Here is a 27,849-nt window from a genome sequence, read left to right as displayed (position 1 = left end):
AGTAAGGCGTTTGATAAGGTCCCCCATGGTAGGCTACTGCAGAAAATACAGAGATATGGCATTGAGGGTGAGTTGGAGGTTTGGATTAGGAATTGGCTCTCTGGAAGAAGACAGAGGGTAGTAGTTGATGGCAAAGGTTCATCTTGGAGTGCCGTCACTAGCGGTGTTCCGCAAGGATCTGTTTTGGGACCATTGCTGTTTGTCATTTTTATAAATGACCTGGAGGAAGGGTTAGAAGGTTGGGTGAGCAAGTTTGCGGATGATACGAAAGTCGGAGGAGTTGTAGACAGTGAGGAAGGATATGGCAGGTTACAGCGGGATATAGAGAAGCTGCAGAGCTGGGCAGAAAGGTGGCAAATGGAGTTCAATGTAGCTAAGTGTGAGGTGATTCACCTTGGTAAGAGTAATAAAAAGATGGGGTACTGGGCTAATGGTCGGATACTTGGTAGTGTGGAAGAGCAGAGGGATCTTGGTGTCCATGTACACAGATCTCTGAAAGTTGCCACCCAGGTAAATAGTGCAGTGAAGAAGGCATATGGCGTACTGGCTTTTATTGGTAGAGGAATTGAGTTCCGGAGTCCTGAGGTCATGCTGCAGTTGTATAAGACTCTGGTGCGGCCGCATCTGGAATATTGTGTGCAATTTTGGTCGCTATACTATAGGAAGGATGTGGAGGCACTGGAACGGGTGCAGAGGAAGTTTACCAGGATGTTGCCTGGTATGGTAGGAAGATCCTATGAGGAAAGGCTGAGGCACTTGGGGTTGTTTTCATTGGAGAAAAGAAGGTTTAGGGGTGACTTGATAGAGGTGTACAAGATGATTAGGGGGTTAGATAGGGTTGACAGTGAGAACCTTTTTCCACGTATGGAGTCAGCTATTACAAGGGGGCATAGCTTTAAATTAAGGGGGGGTAGATATAGGACTGATGTTAGGGGTAGGTTCTTCACTCAGCGAGTCGTAAGTTCATGGAATGCCCTGCCAGTAGCAGTAGTGGACTCTCCCTCTTTATGGGCATTTAAACGGGCATTGGATAGGTATATGGAGGATAGTGGGTTAGTGTAGGTTAGGTGGGCTTTGATCGGCGCAACATCGAGGGCCGAAGGGCCTGTACTGCGCTGTATTCTTCTATGTTCTATGTTCTATAAATCTGGCCTGGCATTTTGGAGTAATGATCATCAATGTCCATGGGAAGGCTCAGAGAACCTTGACCACTTCCAACACCTCAGAAGTGTCCTGTTGGCCAAAGCAGCTATTGATGAAGAGATCCAATGTTGCCTTCAGTGTACTAGCACAGCCATCATCAGCCTGAGGAAAGTGTGTTTGAGACCAACAACATCAGCTGAAGATGATGATATATAGAGTTGTGGTGGTTTCCAACCTTCTATATGACTCTGAGATGTGGATTGTCTACTGTTGACACCTCAAGGCACTACAGCAGTAACATCAATGCTGCCTACACAAGATTCTGTGAGTTCACTGGGAAGAAAGATGCCCTAACACCAGCGTTTTTGACTCGGCCAACTTCCCCAATGTCAAGGCACTGAGCACCCTTGATTGGCTATGATGGCTGGCCATGTCATCCGCATGACCAAATGAGACAACCCAAGGAGGTTCAAAATAACAGGTGAGCCCCAGATGGACAGAAGTACTTTGATGATACCCTCAAGGCCTCACTGGCAAATTACAGCTTTCCTACAAACACCTGGGAATGACTGGCCCAATACCATCCAAAGTGGAGGAGAAGCATCCAGCGGCCGGCATTGAGCACTTTGAATCTTGCTGTCAAAAGATGGAAGCAGGGGAAAATCAGTAAATGGAGCACACTGCCACAAAATGCCCAAACCACCTTTTCACATGATCACCATCTGCCTCAAGTGTAACAGACTCTGCGGTAACCACATTAGTCTGTACAGCCAGCTACAGACTCATCCTGAGAGTGGAAGAGAGTCATCCTAGCATTGGAGGGACTGTCAATGATGACGGCTGTTGGGTCAGGTGGCATTGTTTCACTGACTTTCTGTTCAAAGCAAGCATAGAATGGGTGGCACGGTAGGCGGCACTGTTGCCTCAGCGCCAGAGACCTGGGTTAAATTCCCGCCTCAGATGACTCTCTGTATGGAGTTTGCACATTCTCCCCGAGTGCTCCGGTTTCCTCCCACAATCAAAAAATGTGCAGGTTAGGTGAATTGGCCATGCTAAATTGTCCATAGTGTTAGGTGAAGGGGTAAATGTATGGGAATGGGTCTCGGTGGGTTGCGCTTCAGCGGGTCGGTGTGGACTTGTTAGGCCAAAGGGCCTGTTTCCACGCTGTATGTAATCTAATCTAATCTAGAATGCATTGAGCTTATTGGGGAGGGATGCATTGTTGCTCATGATTCTGTTTCACCTTGCTTTGTAGCCCAATATATCGTGCAATCCCCGCCATAAATAATGAGTGTCCATATGGTTTGTCTGGGTCTCTAACTTAGATTGTTATCATCTCTTGGCCTCTGTGACAGCTTTATCAAGGTTATACCTAGATTTCCTGTATAGGTTAGGGTCAACTGACATGACTGTCTCAGACCTGGACTTCAGTAGGAACTGGATTTCCCAGTTCATCTGTGGTTTATGATTGGGAAACTTATGAATTAACTTTTTTGGCATGCAGTCTTCCACACAATTACTAATGAAGGCTGTATTGGTAGTGGCATACTCATTTAGGTTGGCTGAGTTCCTGAATATGAACCAGTATACTGATTCTAAGCAGTTCTTAGAAGCCCTTTCAATTGTCTCAGACCAACACTTATGTACTGGGTCCTTAATCTTCAAGTTGTATTGTAAGCTGAAAGGAGAAGCACAGCCTGTGATTTGGTTTTCCGGGGAGGGGGAGTGGGGAGGTGGTGGAGGTGGAGCAGTATGCATCTTTGATGGTTGTGACAATGGTCAAAGATGTTGGAATGTCTGGTGAGAAAGTAAAGATGTTGAGGGTATTTTGTTAGCAGATCCTTGAGGTTGACCCATGTGACTTCACTGGCTATGATGAACAGGACCTCAGGCATTCTATCTCAAGACTTTTGTGGTGTATTGTTCATCAAGCACACTATTCATCAAGTGGAATATAGACTGCTGTCAGGATAATAAAGGTGAACTTGCATGGCCAGTATTAGGGATGGCACTTCACCATAAGATATTCTGAGTCCGGGGAAGGGTGTGCAGGTTGGGGGTTGGGGGTGGGGTGGTGGCATAACTCACTGGGATCACTATGTCTGAGCACCAGATGCTGTCGATTAGGAGGAAGACCTTAACGCTGCTTACCTTGCATGAAAACTCTGAATGGTCCATCTGATGAATAGGGATAATTTGGGTTGTCAGGCACAGTCAGGTATAGCAGGAGTGGGCCATGTCTCTGAAAAGCAAAACACATAACAGTCTCTCAAGTCCATTTAGAAGGTGCGTCTAGCTTTAAGATCATCAAGCGTGTTTTAAATAGTTTGGATTTTTGCCAGGAGCATCTGCGGAGTGGGGACATGAATCCACGTAGTTTCAGTCTCACGTGAAGGCCAGCATGTCTCCCACATTTCCTGAGTCAATGTCCTTTTGTACTGTGGATGTCTGTGGCCTCTCTCCATTTAAATAGCATCCCACTTTTGTATTCTTCCTGCCACACTAGACAAGTTCATGTTTCCTCATATTACACTACAACTGCCAACATTTTGCCCAAATAGCTGAGCTCTCTATTTCCCTTCACAGACAATTTCCCTCTTCTTGACAACTTACATTCCTGTTCCCATGTACTTTCTGCCTTTGTCCCTCTAAATGACAGTGGTGGCGGGTTTGGAAGGTGCTGTTTCAGGAACATTTTTTCTCCTCTTCTCATTCAAACCCTCATCCTGGGACCATGACCACTTTTTCTTGACACTATGGCCAGGTGAAACATTGTCCCTGCATCCAGTATGTTCAGTCCTTATCATTTATATGTTTCAACGAGATTCTCTCTCAATCATCATGTGAATTCAGGCCCAATTGACTCAACCTCTCCTCAAATGCCATCCTAGGAATCAATCCAGTAAACCTCTCTGCTGTCTGTCTATGGCAAACATAATACCATGCTGTCAACATGGAATGTTTTCGAAACTCACCTTTCTCTTTCAGTTTTTCATCCCTTGGTGTACCTGCGACCAAAGATAGAGAAAAAGTGGGAAAAGGTGTCCCACTCCTCCCCTAATCTCCTCACTGAAACTCCCATTCATCAGACTCACGGTTTTGCCACTTTACACCAGAGCACTCCGTGACAGAATGTGTAACGTCTCACACTTAACTGAGTTTGAGATCACTCTCCTTAGAAGCAATTATAAAAACAATTTAGTCAGTTACTCAATTTGCTGCTGTCACCCACTCTGCAGCAGAGGCCTTGATATGCTTGCTTTGCTTTGATTCCAAGCCTCTAAGATACTTTAGACTTAAATGAAATACCAAATTGTCGGCAAGTAGTCCTAGATTTTATAAAGGATTCATACTATAACTTTTAACCTGCGACCACCCCTCTTACGAATTCAGTCTTTCCACTCTGTCCTAGAATGATGTCCTTCCGTATTGCATCACAGAGTAAGAGAACGTCACGAGCCTCGGCTCAACGATGACGACACTGCATGGTTGAGCCCCTGACACTCAAAACACTAACTACCTTTGCATTCCGAATGGCTGGTGGTTGATTCTTTTCCTACTTAATCCCGAGAAGTGCGCATCCAGACATTATCTGCCTTTCAACAATTCACCCCCACATATAAAATAGTACATGGTATATCCCACCGATCAAGATGTCAGGGTTTCTTGTTTCATTCTTATCAGTTGAGCCTTCTATATCTGCCTCAAAAATACTGTGATAATGGGTTACCTTAAACGCATCTAGCGTGTTTGCCCATTTTCTACATTCTCATCAGTCACCGAATTTCTCCTGAACCCGGTATTGAACAGAATTGGATTTATCTTGCAGTTATCGTCCTGTCATCTTCAAAGTGTAGTTTTAGATGCGCAGCACTTTAATAATCTCGAATGCTTGAACTGTATTTCTGTTAATCCGCCGTAATTTTACATGAATCCAGTTCAATTTGTGCAAAGGGTTTTTGTCTCAGTTACCTGAGACCATGAAGCGCTGTGTTACTGGCTGCACAGAAATAACTTGCGCTGTCGGTGAGTTCAACGCTGTCAATCTTCAGGGTAGATTTTTTATTTCCCATTGTCTTTGTAATAGTAAAGCCGCTCTTGAAACCATCTTCATACTGAGCTTCCCCTGCTAAATACATGTACCCGATTAACGCGAAGCTTCCATCGGCCGATTGACGATACCAGAACATGTTATCACGTATCGTTCCTTCCTGCAGACAACTCAGTTCGACCGATCCTCGTGGGTTGAGGGCAAGCGAAGCGGGCCATTGGCGCACCTCATCACCCCAGGAGCCACCTGGAAATGAGAAATAGAGATGAAAAAAATAAAGATTTTCGAGCAATACTTGAGGCAATGGATAGAGACAGCGGATTATCTATAAGAATTCAGCTTTTGTCCTACTTGTAGGAAATTAGGACAAAAGCTGAATTCTTATAGATAATCCGCTGTCTCTATCCATTGCCTCAAGTATTGCTCGAAAATCTTCCTACAAGTCACTGAATTCATGCAAATCCAATAGGATTAGTGAAATATGCGTGCCTGCACGCAAGTGCAATAATTTAAAAGGTTCTGTCCTATAGTGACCAGAATAAATACGGCACTCTATTAAGTAATTGTTTTCTGATTTCACAAGTCAACATCGTACTGCATTAGTTACAGACCCTTAATCATTTCCTCTCCTTGATGAAAGGCAAAAGAGAATTTTAACATACTAAGAGCGAGAAGGAAACCACCGAAGACGATCAAACTCAATCGCATCTCTGCATCGGATTTAACAGGCGTTCTGCTAGATGGGCAGGATCTCAGAGACGTTGATTAAGTGCAAGCAGAGCATTACGTCATAAGCAGATGATGTACCGCAGAGATGAGCTCCACCCCATTTTCGCGGGGAGGCGGTGCTTGCCTGCATGTTAGTCTGCTCTGTCATGAAACGGTAATGTGATTGACCCACAACAATTAGGAACGGAAAGCCCAGAAACCAACTAAAAAAAAACGTGCATTTGTTTTGTTTCGTTCCAAATATTTTCATTTCCGTTTCCTAGTTGAATTAATTTTCATGAAATTTCAAGGAAGAAATTAGTTTTTTTTTCGGAATTGGGGGTGGTGGAGGGGTGTCGTGGAGGGAGGAGCTGTCGAGGTTTGCGGCCATGACCATCCGGCACTAATTTGCCCAATTTTGTCCAACACGGAATATAGCTACAGCGCTATACCCCGCAACAATAAATATTGATAATGCAAGATTGGGGTTAGGTGAATTGGCCATGCTAAATTTCACGGTGGTGTTAAGTGTATGTGTCAGGTGTAAATATAGGATAATAGGGTAGGGGAATGGGTCTGGGTGGGTTACTCATCGGAAGGTCAGTGTGGACTTGTTGGGCCGAAGGGCCTGTTTCCACACTGAAAAAAAGTCAGAAGCTGGGAATTCTGTGACGAGCGCTCATCGCCTGACAGCTCAAACTATCTTCAGTATTAGGCACAAATCAAGGGTGCGATGAAAAAAATCTCCATCGTCTCGGTGATTGAAGCTCCAACTGGACTCAAGGAGCTCGCCACCATCCATGCCACAACAGCCTGCTAGATTGACACTTACCCATCATCTTGAACATTCATTCCCACCACCACTGATATTGAATGGCAGGAGGACAAGCCATCTACAAGATCCACTCATCCAAGGCACCTTCCAAAGTCGAAACCTCTGCCATCTAAATGAACAACGACAGTGGATGCATGGGAGTACAGCCATCACCAAGCTCCGGTCCAACACACAACGCCATCCTGATGGAACATTATTGGTTTCCCTTGACGGTGGGGGCATCGCACAAACCTGACAACGAGACAGCAATATGGCGGCGGGGTGCTGGCAGCACAGCATTCCAGCTCATGTTCTGGGGCTCGTCCGTCTGCGTCTACTTTATTTTCTTTTTGTTTCTTTTATTATTTAGGGGTTTTTTTCTTTTAAAGAAGTTTAATGCAGGGGCAGGAGAGAGAGGGCCAGCTGCGCGGAGAGGAGACAGCGAGAGCTCTGCAGCAGTAAATAAAAGGAGAGAGAACGGGACCCTACAGCGGGGAGGGAGGAGAGAGAGAGCGGGACTCGGCAGTGGGTAGGGGGGATAGAGAGAGGGGACCCGGCGCTGGGCAGGGGTGGGGGGTGGGGGGAGGGGGAGAGAGAGAGGGACCGGCAGCGGGGAGGGGGGAGAAAAGTGTGAGTTAGCTGTGAAGCATCTGTACTGCTCCTGGCTGGCCGCATTCCTTTTAACTCCCCTTTTTGTTTACTTACCTTCTGGAGAGAGTGCAATCGCGGCGCTGGCATCACGGGAAGCTTAGTAGCGGCCGTGGGTCCCGAGCGGTGGCGGCTGGATATCAGCTGTGGGCTGAGACCAGCTTGGTTAGAGTGAGCCTGAAGTATCAGTCCCCAGGTATCTGCAGCGTCGAGACCAGGAAGCCCGAGCTTTCCAGGAGAGTGGGCCAAAGCGCAGAAAACTGAACCCTTGCCTTCAACAAGGCAATCCACCACCATTTTCTCTGGGGTAATTCGAGTTGGTCAAAAAAACTGATTTGGCAAACGACATCCGAACTCCCTACTTATTTGCTTAAATAGCTCTTCGTACAATAGTCCACTGCACCAATGGGTTACTGCCAATTTTCAAGTTGGACGTTGTGTCCTTCAGGGTTCACATGACTATAAATCGAAATTTGAAGCCTTCTTCAAGTTCAGTCTACTTAAAAAGACATTCATTATCTAACGTCAGGTTACAGTTAAACTTGGTAATTCTCCGACCATCAGCAAATCAGTAATCCGGTATAACTAGTTTGCAATAACTTAAGAAAAAAGTGATTATTTCAATACCAAGGACACCCAATATGGATAAAGAAGGTTCACTGGACCCAAAAAGTTAACTTTGCTTTCCCTCTGCAGATGCTGTTCGACCTGTTGAATTGGGTCAGATCTTCAGCTTCCTCAGTTCTTTGCTTTATTTCAATGACCATTCAATCTAGCGAGTCAGCTCCACCGTTCAATGAGGTAATAGCTATTCTGAAAATCCACAATTCCACTTTCTTGACTTTGCTTCATAACTCTTGATTCCCTTACTGATTAAAAATATGTCTTGCTCAGCCTTGGACATACTAAATGATTCAACCTCTACCATGATCAGTAGCAAATATTTCCACAGATTGATTACCTCCAGTGAGGACTCCTCTGATGCAGTGATAATTTCCTTATAACTCAAGAGAAGTTGTAAGATTTGGATTCAAGTCCTACCTGTTGTTGAAGCATGTCATGGCATCTTGATTAAAGATATACATGGGAAGCCTCCATGATGATGAAAATCTCTTCATCTCTGTCTTAAGAGGGTGACCCCTTCCTCTGAAATCTTGCCTCTGGTCCTTAACATTCCTACAAGAGAGGAATTTTAAGTGTTTCAGTCAATTTACCCCTCATTCTGATAAATTCCAATGAGTACAAGCCCAACCTGCTAACTTCTCCTTTTAAGGTTGTCCCTCCTATATGGCCAGCCTAGTACGCCTTCTCTGGGGTGCTTCCATTGCCTTAGATAAGGAAAATGAAGCATCAACATCAATTGCCAGGTACTAGATTGTTTTCCTGAATGAATGATACTAGTGCACAACAGAGAATCATTCAACTTGATCTTATTTAGTGCCAGAAATAAAAGAGAGAAGGCACACATACTTAGATTAATGAATTAGGATAATCAGCACCTTGATGCACGAACTCAGAGTGGGGAGGTAGAATTTAAAATTAAACAAAGAGTTTGAGTTATGATCATCATTGCCAGAAAGGGATTTTTTAAAAATCCATGGACATGTGTTGCATTACAGGAAGGATGGCTAGCAAGTGTACACCAGCCACTCAGGAATGACAATAATGGAAAACCAATTGCTGGACTTCTTCATTTATAGTAAACATTGATCTGGACATTCACAAGATACCATTGTTCTTCTTTTCTCTAATACATCTAAAATGTTCTATGTCCAATTGAGATTGAAGGCAAAGCCTCAGATTAACAGTTTAGTCTGTGTAGCATTTCTCCAGTGCTGTCTACCAAATATGTGTGAAGAAACTGCTCATATGACAAATAATTGGACAGAGTGAGCCAAAGAAAGAAACCAAAATAGATATAGGGTTACAAAATTTAAAAGAAGTAGTCAGACTGGAGAAGAAACATTTACATAAAGAAAAAGGAAGTGGTAGAAATATTTCTGCACAAATTATGGCATCTGAACAGACGGATTGAGAGCATACACCTTAAGCAGTTCAGAAATAAGGCAGGGAAAATGTGGCTTTTATCACAAAAGGGATATAGGAAGCAATGGCATTCAGAATTATCGATACTTCCCCGTTCAGCTGTACTGACACCAATAATTCAACTGAGAACTGTAAAGTATATATCTCTGGTGAAAGATTCATATAAGTACTGTTTAATGTTTTTATTTTTGTTGTAGTCTCACTCAAATAGAACTGTATAGATTAGATTAGATTAGATTAGATTAGATTACTTACAGTGTGGAAACAGGCCCTTCGGCCCAACAAGTCCACACCGCCCCGCCGAAGCGCAACCCACCCATACCCCTACATCTACCCCTTACCTAACACTACGGGCAATTTAGCATGGCCAATTCACCTAACCTGCACATCTTTGGACTGTGGGAAGAAACCGGAGCACCCGGAGGAAACCCACACAGACACGGGGAGAATGTGCAAACTCCACACAGTCAGTCGCCTGAGGCAGGAATTGAACCCAGGTATAGCACAGAACAAGCCCTTCAGCCCACAATGTTGTGCTGAACATGGTGCCAAATCAAAATAATCCCTTCTGCCTGCCCATGATCTATATCCTTCCATTCTTTATTTATTCATGACCCTTAAAAGCTGCGTAAGTGCCCCCATTGTACCTGCATCCATCACTACATCTGGCAGCCCATTCTGAGCACCCACCACTCTCCATATAAAAAACTTGTCCCTCATATTTCCTTTGAATTCCTCCCTCCCCCCACCCCCTTGCCTTAAATGCATGTACTCTAGCATAAACATTTCAACTCTGGGAAAAAGATTCTGTCAACCCTATCTATGCCTCTCATAATTTTATGAACTGCTATCAGTTCTCCCCTCAGCCTCTACCGCTCCAGAGAAAACAACTCTAGTTTGTCCAGCCCCCCTTTATAGATCATGCCCTCTATCCCAGGCAGCATCCTGGGAAACCTCTTCTGCACCCTCTCCAAATCCTCCACCTCCTTTCTGTAGTGCGGCGACCAGAATTGAACGCATTGCTCTAGGTAGGTCGAACCAAACTTTTATAAAGCTGCGGAATCACTTCCTGACTCTTGTACTCAATATCCCAGCCGATATAAACAAGCATGCTGTACACCTTCTTTGCCACCATATCTACTTGTGTGGCCACTTGCGGGGAGCTATAGACTGGGACCTCAAAATTCCTCTATACATCAATGCTATTCGGGATCCTGCCATTAACTGTATCCTGTCCCTTAAAATGTAGTTTCCCAAAGTGCAACATCCCACTTGCCTGGATTAAAATTTATCTGCCATTTCTACCTTCACATCTGCAACTGATCTATATCTGCAGTATCCTTTGACAACCTTTGACCCTATCCACAACTCTCAACATCTTGATGTCATCTGCAAACTTACTAACCCACCCATCAACATTTTCATCCAAGTCATTTATATAAATCACAAACAGCCGAGGTCCTCGCATGGATCCCTGTGGAACACCAATACTCAAGGATCTCCAGGCAGAAAAACACCATTCCACCACAATCCTCTGTTTTCTATGGCTAACTTCATTCTGAATCCAAATAGCCAAGTTACCATGGATCCCATGCAACTTAAATCTTCTAGATGAGCCTTCCATGAGGGATCTTGGGAAAGTCATGTAAAATCATGTAAACAACATCCACTGTTGTACCCCCAGCCCGTCCTCAAAAACGTCAATCAAGTTGGTAAGACAAGACCTGTCCCACAAAAAGTAGTGCTAACAGTCTCTCGTTAGATTATACTTTTCCAAATGTACGTAGATCCTATACCTAAGAGTTCTCTTCAATAGTTTCGCAAATGCTGATGTGAGACTCACCAGTTTCTATTTCCCTGGATTATCCCTATTTTCTTTCTTGCTAGTCGTCTGGAACCTCTCCAGTGGATAGAGAGAATACAAATATTTTGGAGAACCCAGAAATCTCCTGTCTTGCATCTCTCAATAAACTGGTCTACATCCCATCAGGTCCTGGGGACTCATCCATTTTAATGCTCTATAAGACACCTAACATCACTCCTTTCTTGACCTTAACATGCATTTGTATATTAGCATGCCCTAAACTAATCTCGCTATCCTCTATGCCTTTCTCCTTGGGGAATGCTGTTGCAACGCACTCATTTAGAATCTCGCCCATATTCTCTACCTCCAAGCACAAATTTCCTCCTTTATCCTTGCGTGGTCCTACCCTTTCCCTAATTATTCTCTTGCTTTTAATGTGTAAAATGTCTTGAAATTCTTTTTAATCTGACTCTCCAAGGACATTTTATGGCTCCTCCTTGTTCTGCTAAATTTCTGCTTGATTTTTTTTGTACTTTCTTTGCATTGTTCATTGACCTGGTTCAGTTTTATCTTTCCAAACTTTTCATATGCTTCCTTTTACTTTTTGACTAAATTCACAATCTCACTAATCATTCAAGTGTCCTACACTTTGCTATCCCTGTTCTTCTTTCTTACTGGAATATGCTGGCCCTGAACTCTGATCAATAGGCATTTAAACAGCTCCCACATATCAAACATGAACTTGCTCAATAACAGCTGGTTCCAATTAACACTGTCTTGCTCCTGCCTAATACTGACATATTTTGCCCTCCCCACTTTACTAACTTCCTCTAAGGTCCTGACTTATCCTTATTCACCTCTATTTATAACTTAAGGAGTTGTGATCAGTTTAAATGTCTGAACATTCAATTGAAATTGCTGTCCTCTTCATCTGAATGATAATTAGTCGAGTGGAAAGAACAAAATTATCCACAGTTCTTGCCTCTCAGAATGAGACTTGTCAGTTTTGGATGCGAAAATGAAATGTAGAATCAGGAATACCATCGAATCTGCTCCATCAGCCTATGAGATCATGGAAAAGAAGATGAATTGTTCGAAATGTTTACAAGTTACTGACTACCTGAACTGAAATATTAACCGTGTTTCTCTCAAGTATTGATTGGTATGTTGAGTATTTATATCTTTCGTTGTGTTTACTTCATATTTCCAGCATTTACACTATTTGCTTTTGAAAATGCAGGTAATATTCACATGACATGCAGTGACAATCTAAGAGACGATCTAAATACCAGCAACACCCACATCCCACTAAATGTTTAAAAAATTGCTGACCATTTCCTAGCATGGCTAACTAGGATTGGAGGGCACTACGGAGCACTGAAATTTAGGACTATTGGCAAATGCACTAATTTCAATTTGAGGAATTTGTTTAAATGATGAATTAGGTAATTTAAAAGCGAATGGTCTGAAAGTGAGAAGGAAACAGATTCAATACTAATTATCAAATGAGCATTGGTTAACCATTTCAAAAAGAATCTGAACACGAGGATACTGGGATTGAGCAGATGACTGTAGTAATTGAAACTGGGGAAATGAAAAGTAGCTGTCACTAATTTATATTAATATAAACAATACATCTAGAATTTCCCCAAATTTCAGAGAAAATGCAACGTTTGCTACTATATGTGTTGAGTTAAATAGTATAGATGTAGCTTAGAGAAAAGCTGGATAAATGCATTCGAGAGAAATAGTAGAAGTATGTGCTGATAGACTTAGACAAAGAAGATGGGAGCATGATGAGATTGAAGTAATTGAATTTTCCATCGAAAAAAAAGACAGATTCCATGGTCTGAAAGTCTTTGTTTGCTTTCTATATTTTCTTGTTTTGGGAAAGACAGTTCCGTCTTGCATCTGCCAAATGAACTGTAAAAGGTTATGTTCTCCATTTGGCTTTGATACTTACTCAAAAGGCACAAAAAATACACCTGGTAGACAAGTGGTTTAACGGTTATCAGCAAATGCTCAAAACCACTGTTAGAGCAGGTGGTTCAGTAAGAAAATGGGTCAGGAAAGTGGATTGTCTTTGCTATGGATAAATCATTCATGTCATTACTAAGGTTTAAGGATTACAAATTTCATATTTCTGTTGAACAGTTTCCCTTGCAGCAGAAAAGATAGGATGGATTTGAAATATTGGTGAATTCCCTTAAGCATTTTGATAGTGTAAACGTGAAGAATTTGTGTTCAGATATTTGCTTCATAGAAAAAAAAACGAAAAAATGAGCAGGAGTAGGCTATTCAACCCATTGAGATTGCTACTTAATTAATTATGATCAAGCTGATCATCTAACTCAGTAAGTTCTCATTTTCTCCCGACACCCTTTGATCACTTTAGCACTAAAAACCATATCTAACTTATTGAAAGCGCTCAATACTTTGCCCTCAACTGCTTTCTGTTACAGAGAATGCCATTGGTTCACCACTCTTTAGGTGAAGGAATTTCTCCTCATCTCAGTCCGAAATGGCTTACCCCATATCCTTCAAACCTGACTATTGGTTCTGGACTCCTGCGTCATTGAGCACATTCTTTTTGCTTTTATCCTATCTAGTCTTGTTCGAATTTCATAGATTTCTGTGAGGGTTCTATTTAAATAAATAGGACATCAAATTCCAGGGAAGCATGACCTACGTGAGTGTGAGCTATATCGATCACTAATTAAGATTATTGCGGCTGTTGAATAACAATTATCTTCTGTCCAGGACATGATTTCAGTGTTCTGCAGGTAATGTCCAAAGTCAGCCCAGCTCTAGTTGGTTTATTCAAGACTTTTCTTACATTTCAATTCAGAAGTCAAGTGTTCTTTATTGATTTCACAATGTTCACCTGTTCACCATCCTTTCAAATTGTTCAGACACTGATGTTAGCCATACCCATATGTAATAAGGCCTGGACAACTAGTGTCCCTGTAGGTGAACCAAAAATGTCCACACATTGCACCTTTTCCATTGAATAAAAGGCTGCTGATGAAGATAATCAACCCCTGCAGCGCATGCATGGCATACTAACCAATCAGAATGGACCTATCTGATTTGAATTTAAACAGTTATCATCCCAAGACAAGAAATAGTATCTTCTGTATTCCCCACGTCAAACATAGAACATAGAACAGTACAGCGCAGAACAGGCCCTTCGGCCCTCAATGTCGCGCCGATCTGTAAACTATTCTCAGCCCCTCCCCCTACACTATCCCATTATCATCCATGTGCTTATCCAAGGAATGTTTAAATCTCCCTAATATGGTTGCGTTAACTACATTGGCAGGTAGGGCATTCCACGCCCTTAACACTCTCTGAGTAAAGAAGACATAAGTCAACCAATCAGCACTCTTTTCTCATGCCGTTAGAATTGCTTTGCTTCCTTCCTAAAGCTGTTTCTTTTTCATATTGTCTTTGATCCTTGATTAATTGCAAGACGGAAACAATTTAATCATATTCTGTCCCAATCCTTCAGTCAATTGGAGCTGATTAAAAGCACAGCGAGCATGGTGACAGCATCTGTCATGTCAACCGGAGTCAAGTTTTATATAACTGGTCGCTGTCAGTTTATGGTTAGAATCGACACTGTGCGTCCATATATTGTTGACAGTCGCTGGCGGGATGATAGACTTCAGGTTCGATTCCGTGCTTTCACCTGCATGTGGCGCAAAATTAAAATGAATGACTTATAGCATGTTCAATACAGATGCATTTTTCGGATTCCAGTGGTATATAACTTAAGTTATATTCCAAGACCAGGATGTCGCTGAAATTCTGCGCAATGAAGGTTCGCCTAAGAGGAAATTGAACAGAGGACTCTAAAATAATTAAATGAATTCGCAAGATGAAAGAAGATGATGTGGGTCCAATGTCAGGAATTCGGTCATCAGAAGACAACGATTTGTATTCATAGGACATCCGTAGAATCAGTGGAAGAGAAATGAAGCTGTGAATGATGTTCTTCTGTAGATTTTGTGATTTCATGAACCGCCATCTGCTGCTGCCGCAGTTTGACGAAAGTAGACAATCATGAGCGCATTTGTTGGTTTTTGCAGCTGCAGACCACCTTTGTGAAGCGCTGTGTTACTACAAGCACAGAAGTATACAGCCGTGTGAGACGGAGAGGCATCATTCAGTGTCAAAGTAAACAGCGTATTGCTGGTTCTCTCTACCTTAAACGAGTCAAACGTGTAATTTGTAAAAAGGCCTTCTCCAGCAGAATTGAATAGGGCTTCCAATGCCCGGCCTGGCTGTTGTTTGTACCAGAACATGTTGGAATAGTCAGTATTCTTCAGCGTACATTTCAATGTTGTCGACTGTCCTGATGCAATTGATACAATAGAAGGCGACTGCTCCACATAAGAGGTGAGTGTTCCTGTCGAATGGAACAGTAATTAGTTTACGTTTATCAAAAATAGATTAAAACAGGGACTGAATTTCACGTTTTTAAAAGAAAAAAAGTTTCTGCAGTTAAGCGAACCCAAAGCACTTTACAATGAAACATTTTAAAATCATGGTCTAAGCTCATATTTAAGGAACACCACGACCAATTTGCGCACAGCATGGGCCAAAACACAACAGTGCGATAATAACAAACTTTTGAAGGGGTTGCTACATGGTAAAGATTTGTAAGACCTCTCTTTTGATGTTAGACAATGGTTGTGGGCTTATTTAAATTACCTGAAAAAAACCGATTCGATTTAATATTGAACCCGGAATATGCACCCTTAGGACTGTTTCTAAAGTTGTGGAACGGTCCTTCAGGCATGACACTCCAGAATCAATATTGAATTTGAAAAAAAATGTCGAGATTCGAACAGAATGATTTTCTGCTGGGAAGCAGAACTGTTATCAACTGAACTAAAGTTAGCATTATCGTTCTTTCTTCTGCAAAATGTGTCGATGCAACCTACCTGCAAACATCGTAGCCATCCAAATAAGATAATGAACTTCATGCAACATGGTTTATTTGCTGCACACTAGCCCGATCTGTGAACGGAAAGCAGTTTAATCCGATATCTGATGGCGTTTTTCTCTGTTGTGTCTAATTGAATACAAAGCATCCTGGTATTATCATTATGCAAGCGTCACTTCCGGCGGAGCACACCCTCCACCTTATGATTGCAGTAGAATAACAACTGTGGGAAATATTAAGCACATTGGGTTAGTGAGAAGTTGAATAACACCTTTCAAATTTTAGAGTTTATGATTGTGTAGACAAGGAGTGCTCATTCTTCCAGCGGGTAGTCAGTGAAACAAGACCATTATTTAAAAACAAACCCAGAAACCCAGACGTAAACGCCGTGGTTTTTTTTTATGCAGCGAAGTGTTATCTGAAATAATTGTTTGGTCATATAAATACAGGCATCCCAGTGCAACCTCGGACTGCGTGCCTCTTTCAACAGACTGCCAGAAGGTGAATGGGCAAGAACGTGACATAAAGATGGTACGAGATGTTCCTTGATTGTTCCTAACTTATTGCATCCTGTAGGATTGGTTCTTATTCTTCCACATGGGAAGCAATGTTTTTGGTGCATATCTAGTAAATGGAAAAAAAAATCTACCTAAACTTTAAACTGCTGGTATATTAGCAATATATCTACTTTTAAAAATAAATATATTATGTTATGAAATAATTAAGTAGTTAAACAAAACACATGAACAATGACAAGATAGGTGGTTTGACATGGCTGAAGTATATGGAGGCTCTTGAATTAATATGTTTTTAAAATTCATTTGTGGGATATGGGCGTTACTGGCTAGCATTTATTGCCTGTCCCTAGTTGCCCTTGAGAAGGTGGTGGTGAGCTGCATCCTTGAACCACTGCTGTCCGCCTACTGTGGATTGACCCACACTGTCATTAGGGACGGAATTCCAGGATTTTGACCCAGCAACAGTGAAGTAACGGTGATATACTTCCAAGTCAAGATGGTTAGTGGCTTGGATGGGAACCTGAAGGAGGTGGTGTTCCCATGTATCTGCTACCCTTGTCCTTCTAGATGGAAGTGGTCGTGGTTTTTGAAGGTGCTGAGTGAGGAGTTTTGGTGAATTTCTGCAGGGCATCTTGTAGATATTACACGCTGCTGCAACCGAGCATGTGATAGAGGAATTGATGCTTTTGCACGTAGTGCCAAACAAGCGTGCTGCTCTGTCCTGGATAGTGTCAAGTTTCTTGAGTGATGACGGAGCTGCACTCAGTCAAGCAAATGGAGAGTATTCCGTCACAGTCCTGGCTTGTAGATGGTGGACAGGCTTGGAGTCCTCAGGAGCTGCGTTACTTGCCACAGCATTCCGAGCTTCAGACCTGCTTTTGTAGCCACTGTGTTTATGTGGTGAGTCTCGCTGAGTTTCTTGTCAACAATAACCCCAAAGATGTTGATAGTGGGAAATTCAGTGATTGTAACACCATTGAACGCCAAGGGGCGGTGGTCAGATTGTCTCTTATTGATGATGGTTATAACCTGGTATTTGAATGGTGCAAATGTTGCTTGTGACACGTCAGCTCAAGTCTGGCTATTGTTCAGATCTTGTTGCATTTGAACATACTTGAGTATCTGAGGAGTTGTGAATGGTGCTGAATATTGTGCGTTCATTTGCGGACATCCCTACTTCTGATCTTATGATGGTGGGAGGCGCATTGATGAAACAGCTCAATATGGTTGCCCTAACTGACTCCTTTGGAGATGAGCTGGAGTCGAGTTGACTGACCTCCAACAACCAACACCATCTTCCTATGTGTCAGGTATTATTCCAACCATAAGAGAATTTGCCCCATGGTACCAATTGATTCCAGTTTTGCTAGGGCTCCTTGAAGCCAGACTTGGTCAAATACAGCCTTGATATCAAGAAATGTCCCTCTCACCTCACCTCTGGAATTCAGCACTTTTGTCCATGTTTAGACCAAGGCTGCAATGAAGTCAGGAGCTGAGTAACACAGGCATAACCCAAACTGGGAGCCACTGAGCAGGTTATTGCTGAGCAGGTGTTGCTTGATAACAGTTTGATGATACCTTCCATCACTTTACTGATAATCAAGAATAGACTGATGGAGTCGTAATTGGCTGGGTTGAACTTTTCCTGCTTCTTATGTACAGGAAATTCAATTCCACATTGAATGTAATGTAACATAGAGCAAATATATCTGTACTAAGTGTTTGTGAATTGAGAACATTGGACTTAGAATAACTAAACTGGAGGCAGAGCTGCACAAGATGCAACACATCAGGATGGGGAAAAGTTATTTGGATATTTTGTAATAAGAGACAGTCACACCAGCTGGGTATTCTAGTTTCCTAAGTCAAAAATCACATGACTCCAGGTTACAGTCCAACAGATTTATTTGAAAACACATGCTTTTGTAGTCCCACTCCTTCATCCGATTAGATTACCGACAGTATGGACACAGGCCCTGCAGCCCAACAACCTTCTGAAGAGTAGCCCACCCAGATCCATTTCCCTAACCTATATTTACCCCCGACTATGGTCAATTTAGCATGGCCAATTCACCGAACCTGCACATCTTTTGATTGTGGGCGGAAACCTACACAGATGCAGGGAGAATGTGCAAACTCAGCACAGACAGTCGCTCTAGGTGGGAATTGAACCAGGGTCCCTGGTACTATGAGACAGTAATGCAAACCACTGAGCCACCGAGCACTAATGTTAAACTGTTGGGCTATGACCTTGGTGTCATGTGATTGTTTTTTGTTTTAACCTTGTCCAACCCGGTCGAACGCTAGCATTTTCACATCATGATTTCCTAAGAAGTCACGAATGGCGGATGGTGACTATGTCTGCAGCAAATAAGGTGAGTCAGAGAAAAAGAGTGCAAGAACTTCAGCCTTTCTTATTGTCGAACAGGTTTACTTGAAGAACAATGCAAACTTTAAGTTGGACGACAGATTGATACAGTTAACCGTGCATTGTTTGTGGGGAAGCAATGAATGCGGTGGTAATTCAGGGCAGTATTGTGATAGGCAATTGATATTGTCTTCTGCAGAAACAGCGGGATTTCAGAAGGCTTGTTGTTTTCCAATAATTTGGCATATTCATTCAAAGATGCAAAATAAAGCAAAGCTTGAGAGAGAGAAAAACCAATTGCCTAGTTCCATGTAAACACGAAATGCAAAGGGAGCACAATTATAGACTTTCTGCGTATTTGTAGTGAAAATCTAGGTACCAAATTAAGAAGCAAAACCTCAAAAATAACAACTTCTAGCGTGTAGGTTTGCTCGCTGAGCTGTTGGTTTGATATCCAGACGTTCCGTTACCTGGCTAGGTAACATCATCAGTGGCGACCTCCAAGTGAAGCGAAGCTGTTGTCTCTTGCTTTCTATTTATATCTTTCTCCTGGATGGGATTCCTGGAGTTTGTGATGTCATTTCCTGTTCGTTTTCTGAGATGTTGATAGATGGCATCTAGACCTGTGTGTTTGTTTATGGCGTTGTGGTGGAGTGCCAGGCCTTTAGGAATTCTCTGGCATGCCTTTGCTTCGCCTGTCCCAGGATAGATGCGGTGTCCCAGTCGAAATGGTGGTTTTTTTCATCCGTGTGTAGGGCTAAGAGGGAGAGAGGGTCGTGTCTTTTTGTGGCTAGCTGGTGTTGGTGTTTCCTGGTGTGGCACTCCAACCACAATGCCATAAACAAACACATAGATCTAGATGCCATCTATCAACCCCTCAGAAAATGAACAGGAAATGACATCACCACAAACCCCAGGAACCCCATCCAGGAGAAAGATATAAATAGAAAGCAAGAGACAACAGCTTCTCTTCACTTGGAGGTTGCCACTGATGATATTACCTAGCCAGGTAACGGAACGTCTGGATATCAAACCAACAGCTCAGCGAGCAAACCTACACCCTAAATCTCAACCTGTGCTACAAACCTTCACAAACCTTGCATAACAACTTCTGGATTATTACCTAAACAAATGCTCTCTGAAATGGGCTAAATAAGATCAGGGAAATGAATGCATGGCAGTGCAACTTCTACAATAGATATTGGTGCCGACTCATATGGCATTTGCTTCTGTACTGATAAAAGTGGGGATGAACCATTGGGATCGTCCATCTAATCTGAGTTGTCATCAATCTACAAATGAATGCACAAGTAATGATTGGAGAGAACTTTGAGTTAAATAATTGGTTAGGTTAAGTCATTTTGGAAAATGCAGCAAATCAATGAATGCAGTGAACACAAGGGAGAAATAAGGATCAGACAGTGATAGAGGGTGCTGAATATAAATCTAAATCAACAGATGACACTACAGGTGTCAATACAGATGAAGGGATAGTACAAATAAAAATGAGTATCATCTAGTAATTATTGCCAAGACGTAGTTGTAGGATGACCAGATTAGGCGTTCATGTTCAAAGAGTTTAGGAACTACAGGAAGCTAGTAAGGGGTGAAATGGTGGTTGTTATTTAATTATTGTAACAAATAATGCCAGAAATAGCAAATAGCCAGAATATCCACAAATATACAGAAGGAATCACGGACGAATTTAATTCAAATGTAGACTGAAAAAATCAAATAGACGATGGGAGACTATATGAAGAATTGACATCCCGAGTTTAATGAAGTTTCTTTGAACAACACACCCTGCAGCGTACCAGAGAACAGACCGCAGTCAGCCGTGCACCAAGATGAATTAATTCGTGACCTCATAGCGAAAGCGCCTCAGATTGCAGATACTGGAATATGATCGAATTTTAATTTAAATGTATGTGTGAGAAGATTCAGTCCAGGATTCGTACTTCAAACTTGAACACATGCAATTCTGAAAACATGAAAACAGTGACAGCTAATGTGAACTTTCAAATTTAGCTAAGCTAGATAGACATTTAGAGGCAGGTATTTCAAGAGCTAGTTTAGAAGGCACTGAATAAATACATAACAATGAGAATAAAACAAAACTAAGAGAAGCACACCATTTATGATACGACAGAAATATTAAGGGTAGCATCAAACTTTAAGAAAAAAAAGTGCAAAGATTGGTGTACGGTCAGAGAATGAAACGGGCAAACTGATGAAAAGATAAACGAGGAATGAAAAAAATGGTACAAGAAATGAGAAATGTATTTTAAAAAGTACTCCATATCAGTGGTCAATATAGAGAATACAAGAAACGTTTCATAAGTAGCTGTAAAATTAGAACATGGAAGGGAAAGAGGAGCTCAGGGAAGTGGTACTGAACAAAATATTTGGAGCTGGGAATAAGTCCTAATTAACTTCGCCCTTGTATCTTAAAATAAGTGGCTAGTCAGTTGTTGAAGATCTGTTTTTAATTTTCCAAGCTTCCCCTGATTGTGAGTCTTCTGTTATTGGAAGACATTAAGTGTGTTGTCCTTTATTCTAAAAGATCAGAAGACATCAATTAGGAACTACATATTAATTGGCGTAATTTCTGTAATCAGGACTATGTTAGAAACAATTATTAGGGCACTTAGAAAAGTTCAAGGAAATCAGAAAAAGCCAAAATTGTTTTTGAAAATTAGTTTCTTTTAGTTTTTGAACAACATATGGGATGAAGTAATATGCAGTATGGTTAAAGGATATGAACAATTGTCTCTATACTTAAATCTCCAAAAGGTATTTGTCATGGTGCCAACCACCCAAAAAAAATGGCTGTTGAGGAAAATAAGAGCTCATATATTTTGAGGTGTACAGAAGATTCGTTAGCTAATAGAATCAAATAATGTTCATGAATGGCTCATTTTCTCATTGTTATAGCAACGGAGTGAATTGGATTGTTCCGATTTTTCTTTAATTCAAAGTGAAAACTAAGGAGCAGACTTATCCATACGAACCTTGTACCAGATTAACCTTGTGCATGTTGGAGGTTAGTGTGGACAAGAATCTACAGGGGAACATCGTGCAAACAAGAAGCTAGCATTAGCAAAACATTCCAAAGAAGGTTTGGGGTCAGGAAGGATTTGGAGACATGGAAGCGAAATACTATAATAAACATAGAAGCATAGAAAATAGGCGCTGGAGTGGCCATTCCACACTTTGAGCCTGCACAGTAATTCAATATGATCATGGCTGTTCTTGCAATTTCACTCCCACTTTCTCTCCATACCCCTTGATTCCTTTTAGCCATGAGGGCCATGTCCAGAATCCTCTGGAATATATTTGATGAACTGGCCCCAACAGTTTTCAGTAGTATAGAATTCCACAGGTTCACAACCCTGAAGGAATTCTTCCTCATCTCAGGCATGAATGGCTTACACCTTATCATTAAGCAGTGACCCCTAGCTCACTAGTCTTCGAAACTGGGAAAGTTCTCCACACATCTAAACTGTACACTCCCATTAGGATTTTATATTTTTCAAGGAGTCGTCCCTCATTTTTCTAAATTCCAGTGAGTAAAAGTCCAGCTGATCCAATTTTTCTTCATATATTAGTCCTGTCATCCTGGAAATCAGTCTGGTGAACTTTCTTTGGACTCCCTCAACAGCAAGAATTTCCTTCCTCAGACTAGTAGACCAATACTCCACATATTACTCAATTGGCCTCATCAAGGCCATGTGCAACTGCAGCAAGACATCACTACTTCCACACTCAAATCCTTATTGCCTGCAACCTGCATGCCAACTTTGAGAGATTGTTCTACCATGGTACCCAGGTCTCATTGAATGTTACTTTCTTCCCCCTCAAGTGCTATCATTCAACTAATAATCTACCTTACTGTTTTTGCCACCAAAGTGGATAAGCTCATATTTATTCCATTATATTGCATTTTCCAAGAATTTGCCCACTCAGTCAGCCCATCCAAATCACCCCACAGCCTCTTAGCATTCTCCTCACTGCACACACTGCTACCAGCTAACTCTTGTGAGAAAAGTTGGAGATATTGCATTGATTCCCTCTGTCCCAGTCGTTACTGTATATTGTGAACAGCTAGGGCCTCAGTACTAAAGTCTGTGGTATCTGAGTCATCACTGCCTGTCACTGAGAAATACCTGTTTATACCAATTCTCTGCTCATGACTGCAAACCAGTTCTTTATTCACATTAATACATTACCTCCAATTGTTGAGCTGCCCTGTGTGAGACTGTCTGTGCCACAATGGTCAGATTGATTCTTATCTAAAGAACGGGCGTCTAGAATCTTACATGGATTCATGTAGTTTTTGAGCAAAGTAAAATGTAATTCTGCAAGTACAAGTTCACCCCACAAACTTACTTGTGTATGTGTGCATGTGGGTGCGTGTGTTGGGGGCGTGGTTATGAGTGTCTGTAAGAGAGTATGAGCATAAAGAGGTGTAAGTCTGTGAGAGGGTGCATGTGTGAGTCTGAGAGTGTATATGTGAGCATATGAGAAAAGGTCTGCGTGAGTGGATGGGTCTGTAGGAGTGTGCATATGTGTGTAAGAGTTGTGTGTGTGTTGGAGTGTGTGTGTGTATGCGCATGCAGGTGTGCGCATCTGTCAGTATGTGTGTATGGTGCAGTGGGGTCACCTGTAGTGTGATATGAACCCAAGGTCCCGGTTGAGGCCATCCCCATGGATACTGAACTTGGCTATTAGCCTCTGCTCGGCCACTTTTCATTGTTGCCTGTCCCAAAGTCTGCTTTGGATGACAGTCACCCGAAGGTCCAAGGTGGAATGTCCTGGACTGCTGAAGTGTTCTCCAACTGGGAGGGAACACTCCTGTCTTTTGATTGTTGTGCAATGTCCATTCATCCATTGCTATAGCCTCTGCTTGGTCTCGCCAATGTACCCTGCCTCAGGGAATCCTTGCCTGCAGCATTTGAGATAGACAAAGTTGGCTGAGTACCTGCCACATGCAAGTTTGGACGTGTCTCCCTACATGAAGGTGGTTTCCTGTCGACATTCTGACGCGTCTTGCAGCATCTACCATGACAAGGTTGTATGGTGTTGTCCTGAAAGCCAGACAGTTTGCTTTGAACAATGATCTGTTTGTAATTTAGTGGCTGTTTAAAGGCGAAAAGTGGAGGTGTGGGAAAGTCTTGGCGAGGTGTTCATCCTCACTGAATGTGTTGCAGGCTGCAAAGAACATGGCATAGTTTTTTGGCTGGTATTATTTTTGTCAACGCTTAAACTGACTGAATTTCTATTCGAAGAGTGTGGTGCTGGAAAAGCACAGCCGGTCAGGCAGCATCCGAAGGTCTAGAGAGTCGACATTTCGAGCATACGTTTTTCATCAAAATTAAGATCTTATGCTTGAAACGTGAACCGTCCTGCTCCTCGGATGCTGTCCAACTGGCATGTTTTTTTCCAACGCCACACTCTTCGACTCTGACCTGCAGTATCTGCCGCTCTCTTTTTCTCTGAATAAGTCTCTAGGCCATTTCAGAAACCAGTTATGGTTAGCTACATGGTTGTTGGTCTGAAATCTTTGCCACAGCAGGTTGGAACAGCAGAGTTCCTTTCCAAGACGGTATTAATGAACCAGATGAGTTTTCGTGACAGTCAACCAATGATCACATGGTCTCTATTAGGCTAACTTCTAATTTTTATTTAATTCACATTTCACCATCTGCTACGGTGGTATTTAAACTCAGGTCCCAGAATCTGAGCCTGGAGCTTTTGCTTACTTGTCCACCGATATTACAATTAGGTTACTGACATCTCCTGAGCATAACCATGTTTAAATCAGTGAAATCCATTCATATAGTTACAAATCCAATAGAGATATCTTTAACTTAGAAGGCGCCCATTCGTTTATAAAGTTTGGGATATTAACCTTCTTTCATACGGCAACATCGACTGCCCTTTGCAATTTTTTTTATATCTCGAGAACTTGGCCGTGATAGTCTTTCCAAAATCTATTGATTCAATGAGTGAGAAAGAGAATGTAGGATAGATGGTGAAAATATATAAGAGAGGGAGAGGATTTAAGGACCTAAATGAAAGAAGGGAAGGAGAAAAAGGTCAAGGAAACAAAGGGGAGAACAAGATAGAAACACAGAAGGTGGTTGAGGCAAGAGAACGAGATAGCAAAAGAGAAACATAGTGCAAGACTGGAGAAACCTGTATATCTATACATCTGCTTATAAACGCTTCGCACCTTACTCTACCTGCCTAGTCATCTTCCCCGTCTACTAATATTTCTGCTTCTTCCTTTTTTTCCTCTTTGTCTTCCTGACTCTCTCCGTTTACTGACCATTTATCCGCAATTAGATCTAGTTAGGCGACCGTGCGACGGGGTGAGTTTTTGCAGCGCCGTGCAGCGGGAGTGTTGCACTGTGCATCACTGGAGGCGCAGAAATATCGAGCCGCATCGCTGGGCTGCACCATCTCTATCCTTAGATCAAAGGAGCCGCCGGCTGTCCTCTTGGCGTTGAAACGATCTGAGATCTCGTCGGACCTTGCCGGTTCATTTTTCTCAATAGCGTGCAGGATATACTGGAGACCCTCGCCCGGGGACTGTCTGTACCAGTACATGTAACTATCAGTCCCACGTTGGGTGCACGGGATAACCACAGATTCGGTTTTTCTCACTGAGATATGCTCCTGGACCTGCACAATCTTCTGAGACTCTCCGTGTCCTCAAAGAAAATGAGAATAAAGATTTTTAAATATTTTATTTTCATCGACTTATATTTCACTTCCCACACATTCTCCCATTCTAGGTCAATGAAATAATATCCTGCAAAGTAATTGAGATAAGCAGCCAAGCGGACGGGATAGAAGGAGGAAAATAAAGCATTGCTTGTTGAAGCAAATTTGACCCTGGTGCATCAGGCAGCACGTCTGCAGTACTGAGACACGTTAAATATTCAAGCTGCGAGTCACTACAAAGCTGAAACATTATTACATATTACCATATTAATATATTAAGGATACACAAATAAGGCAAATAAATGGGATAAAACTACACACCATTCGTGATCAGATTGAATGATAGAGCACGCTTTTGAGGGGGTTGAATGGTTTAGTCTTTTTCTTAAGTTTTTTTCAAACAGACAGACAAGTTCTACCTGAAGACGTCGTTGTTTTGTCATTTTTTTTTGGTCAAAATCAACACCATAGACTAATGATAGGGGGCAGTTGACTTAGCCAGGTCGGTATTGTAAATGAGACTCAAATGAGAGATACCACTTGCTCATCCCAAATATATAAGTACGTCCAGTACGCACTTATCTAACACTATTTCTGTTTGCCTTTGAATGCATACATCGTGTTTGATGAATAGCCCGGTCACCTTTCCAATATTGTCATCCCTCCTCCTTTTTCTGCCTACTTCCTCTCTGCTCCATTCTCTCGTTCTTTCCCCTTCCAAGTTTTTATTATTTGGTCAGCGAAATTTGCAGCATACTTTCTCTCCAACTCCCCAATAAACCTGTGACATCGCTGTCCTGCATTACTTACCCATCATTAGAAGCAGTTCTGACGTGAAGAACAACAGCCAAGTCCGCATGGTCCGTTACAGTGTGTCTGACAGAGGACACTTAAGGTCAATTCGCAGCTCAGAGATGGCACACTGCTGTTTGCAGTCATAGAATTGACTGTTGTAAAGAAGAGCAAACAACATAAGAAGTAACATCACTGGCTACACAAAGCCATAACACTCCCTCTCTGATTGACAACCCAAACGTCATTCTGTTATAATAGCCCCGCCTTCGCCCTCACTCAAGGACCAACCTTTGATGCATTTAACTTCGCGATGACAGAGTTACTTACAGAGTTGTTTGAGAAGTTCCCTCCTGTTCGCCTTATAACAACCTTCAGAAGCTGAACGGTATTCCTCATGTATCCGTTTAACAAGCTCGAAAGAGGTGAAGTGGCCTTTTGCAATTTGTCGCTCATGCAGCCGAGGATTTGAATGACATACTCCTGTCCATTTATTTGGATTAAACCACCTTTTCGTTATTCAATTACAGTCACAGTTGTTCCATGGAGAGTGCATACGCAGCATCAGTGCATAAAATGTACCAAAGTTTCTTCTCTTTAACTCTTCATGTCACTCATAAAACATAGAACATCGAAATGTGCACCATAGGAAACGGCCCTTCAGTGCCAAACATGATGCCAAATTGAACAAATCCCTACAGCCTGCCTTTGGTCCATATCCATCCATTCCTTGCATATGCATATGCTTAATTAAACGTCTATTAAATTCCCCTGTCACGTCTACCTCCATCATCACCCCTGGCAGCGCGTTACATGTTCCTACCGCTCTCTGTATTAAAAAAAGGAATGCCCCTCACCATCTCCTTTGAATTTTTCTCCCTCTCGCCTAAAATATGTAATGTTCCTTAGTATTAGATATTTCAACTCTGAGAAAAATATTTTGACCATCAACTCATTGCTTTTGAAACAGTGGTGGAAAAGGATAGACCAGATCTAAAAGTTGAAGGCTAATTTTGACGGTATTAGACAAGAACTTTCAAAGGTTGATTGAGGGCAAATGTTCGCAGGTAAAGGGACGATTGGAAAATGGGATGCCTCCAAAATGAGAGAACAAGAGACCAGAGATAGTATATCCCTGTTCGAGTGAATGGAAAGGCTGGTAGGTGTAGGGAATGCTAGATGACTAGAAAGATTGAGGCTTGTTTAAGAGACAGAAGGAAGCATATGTCAACTAATAGACAGGAGAGATCGAGTGAATCCACAAACGAGTAGGAGTA

General features: G+C 42.1%; 1 protein-coding gene and 1 gene segment (V, D, J or C); both read right to left on the bottom strand.

Moving 5' to 3' along the window:
• LOC140454438 (M1-specific T cell receptor beta chain-like) overlaps positions 1–16,214 on the bottom strand; it is a 70,094-nt gene extending 53,880 nt beyond the window's left edge. Inside the window, exons 1-2 of the mRNA XM_072549171.1 lie at positions 16,164–16,214; positions 15,317–15,625 (exon numbers count right to left, since the gene is read on the bottom strand). Coding sequence (XP_072405272.1) covers positions 15,317–15,625; positions 16,164–16,212 — 358 coding nt within the window. The 5' untranslated portion in view covers positions 16,213–16,214. The remainder of the gene's footprint in view (positions 1–15,316; positions 15,626–16,163) is intronic.
• Positions 16,215–25,405: 9,191 nt separating this feature from the next.
• Positions 25,406–27,063, bottom strand: LOC140454676 (T cell receptor beta variable 24-1-like). The segment is given in 3 exon segments: positions 25,406–25,767; positions 26,591–26,727; positions 26,903–27,063. Coding segments are annotated over 2 exon segments (411 nt in total).
• Positions 27,064–27,849: the final 786 nt, after the last annotated feature.

This window comes from Chiloscyllium punctatum, chromosome 29, assembly GCF_047496795.1.
Source record: "Chiloscyllium punctatum isolate Juve2018m chromosome 29, sChiPun1.3, whole genome shotgun sequence".
Taxonomy (NCBI): domain Eukaryota; kingdom Metazoa; phylum Chordata; class Chondrichthyes; order Orectolobiformes; family Hemiscylliidae; genus Chiloscyllium; species Chiloscyllium punctatum.
This window is presented reverse-complemented; position numbering and strand designations above follow the sequence as displayed.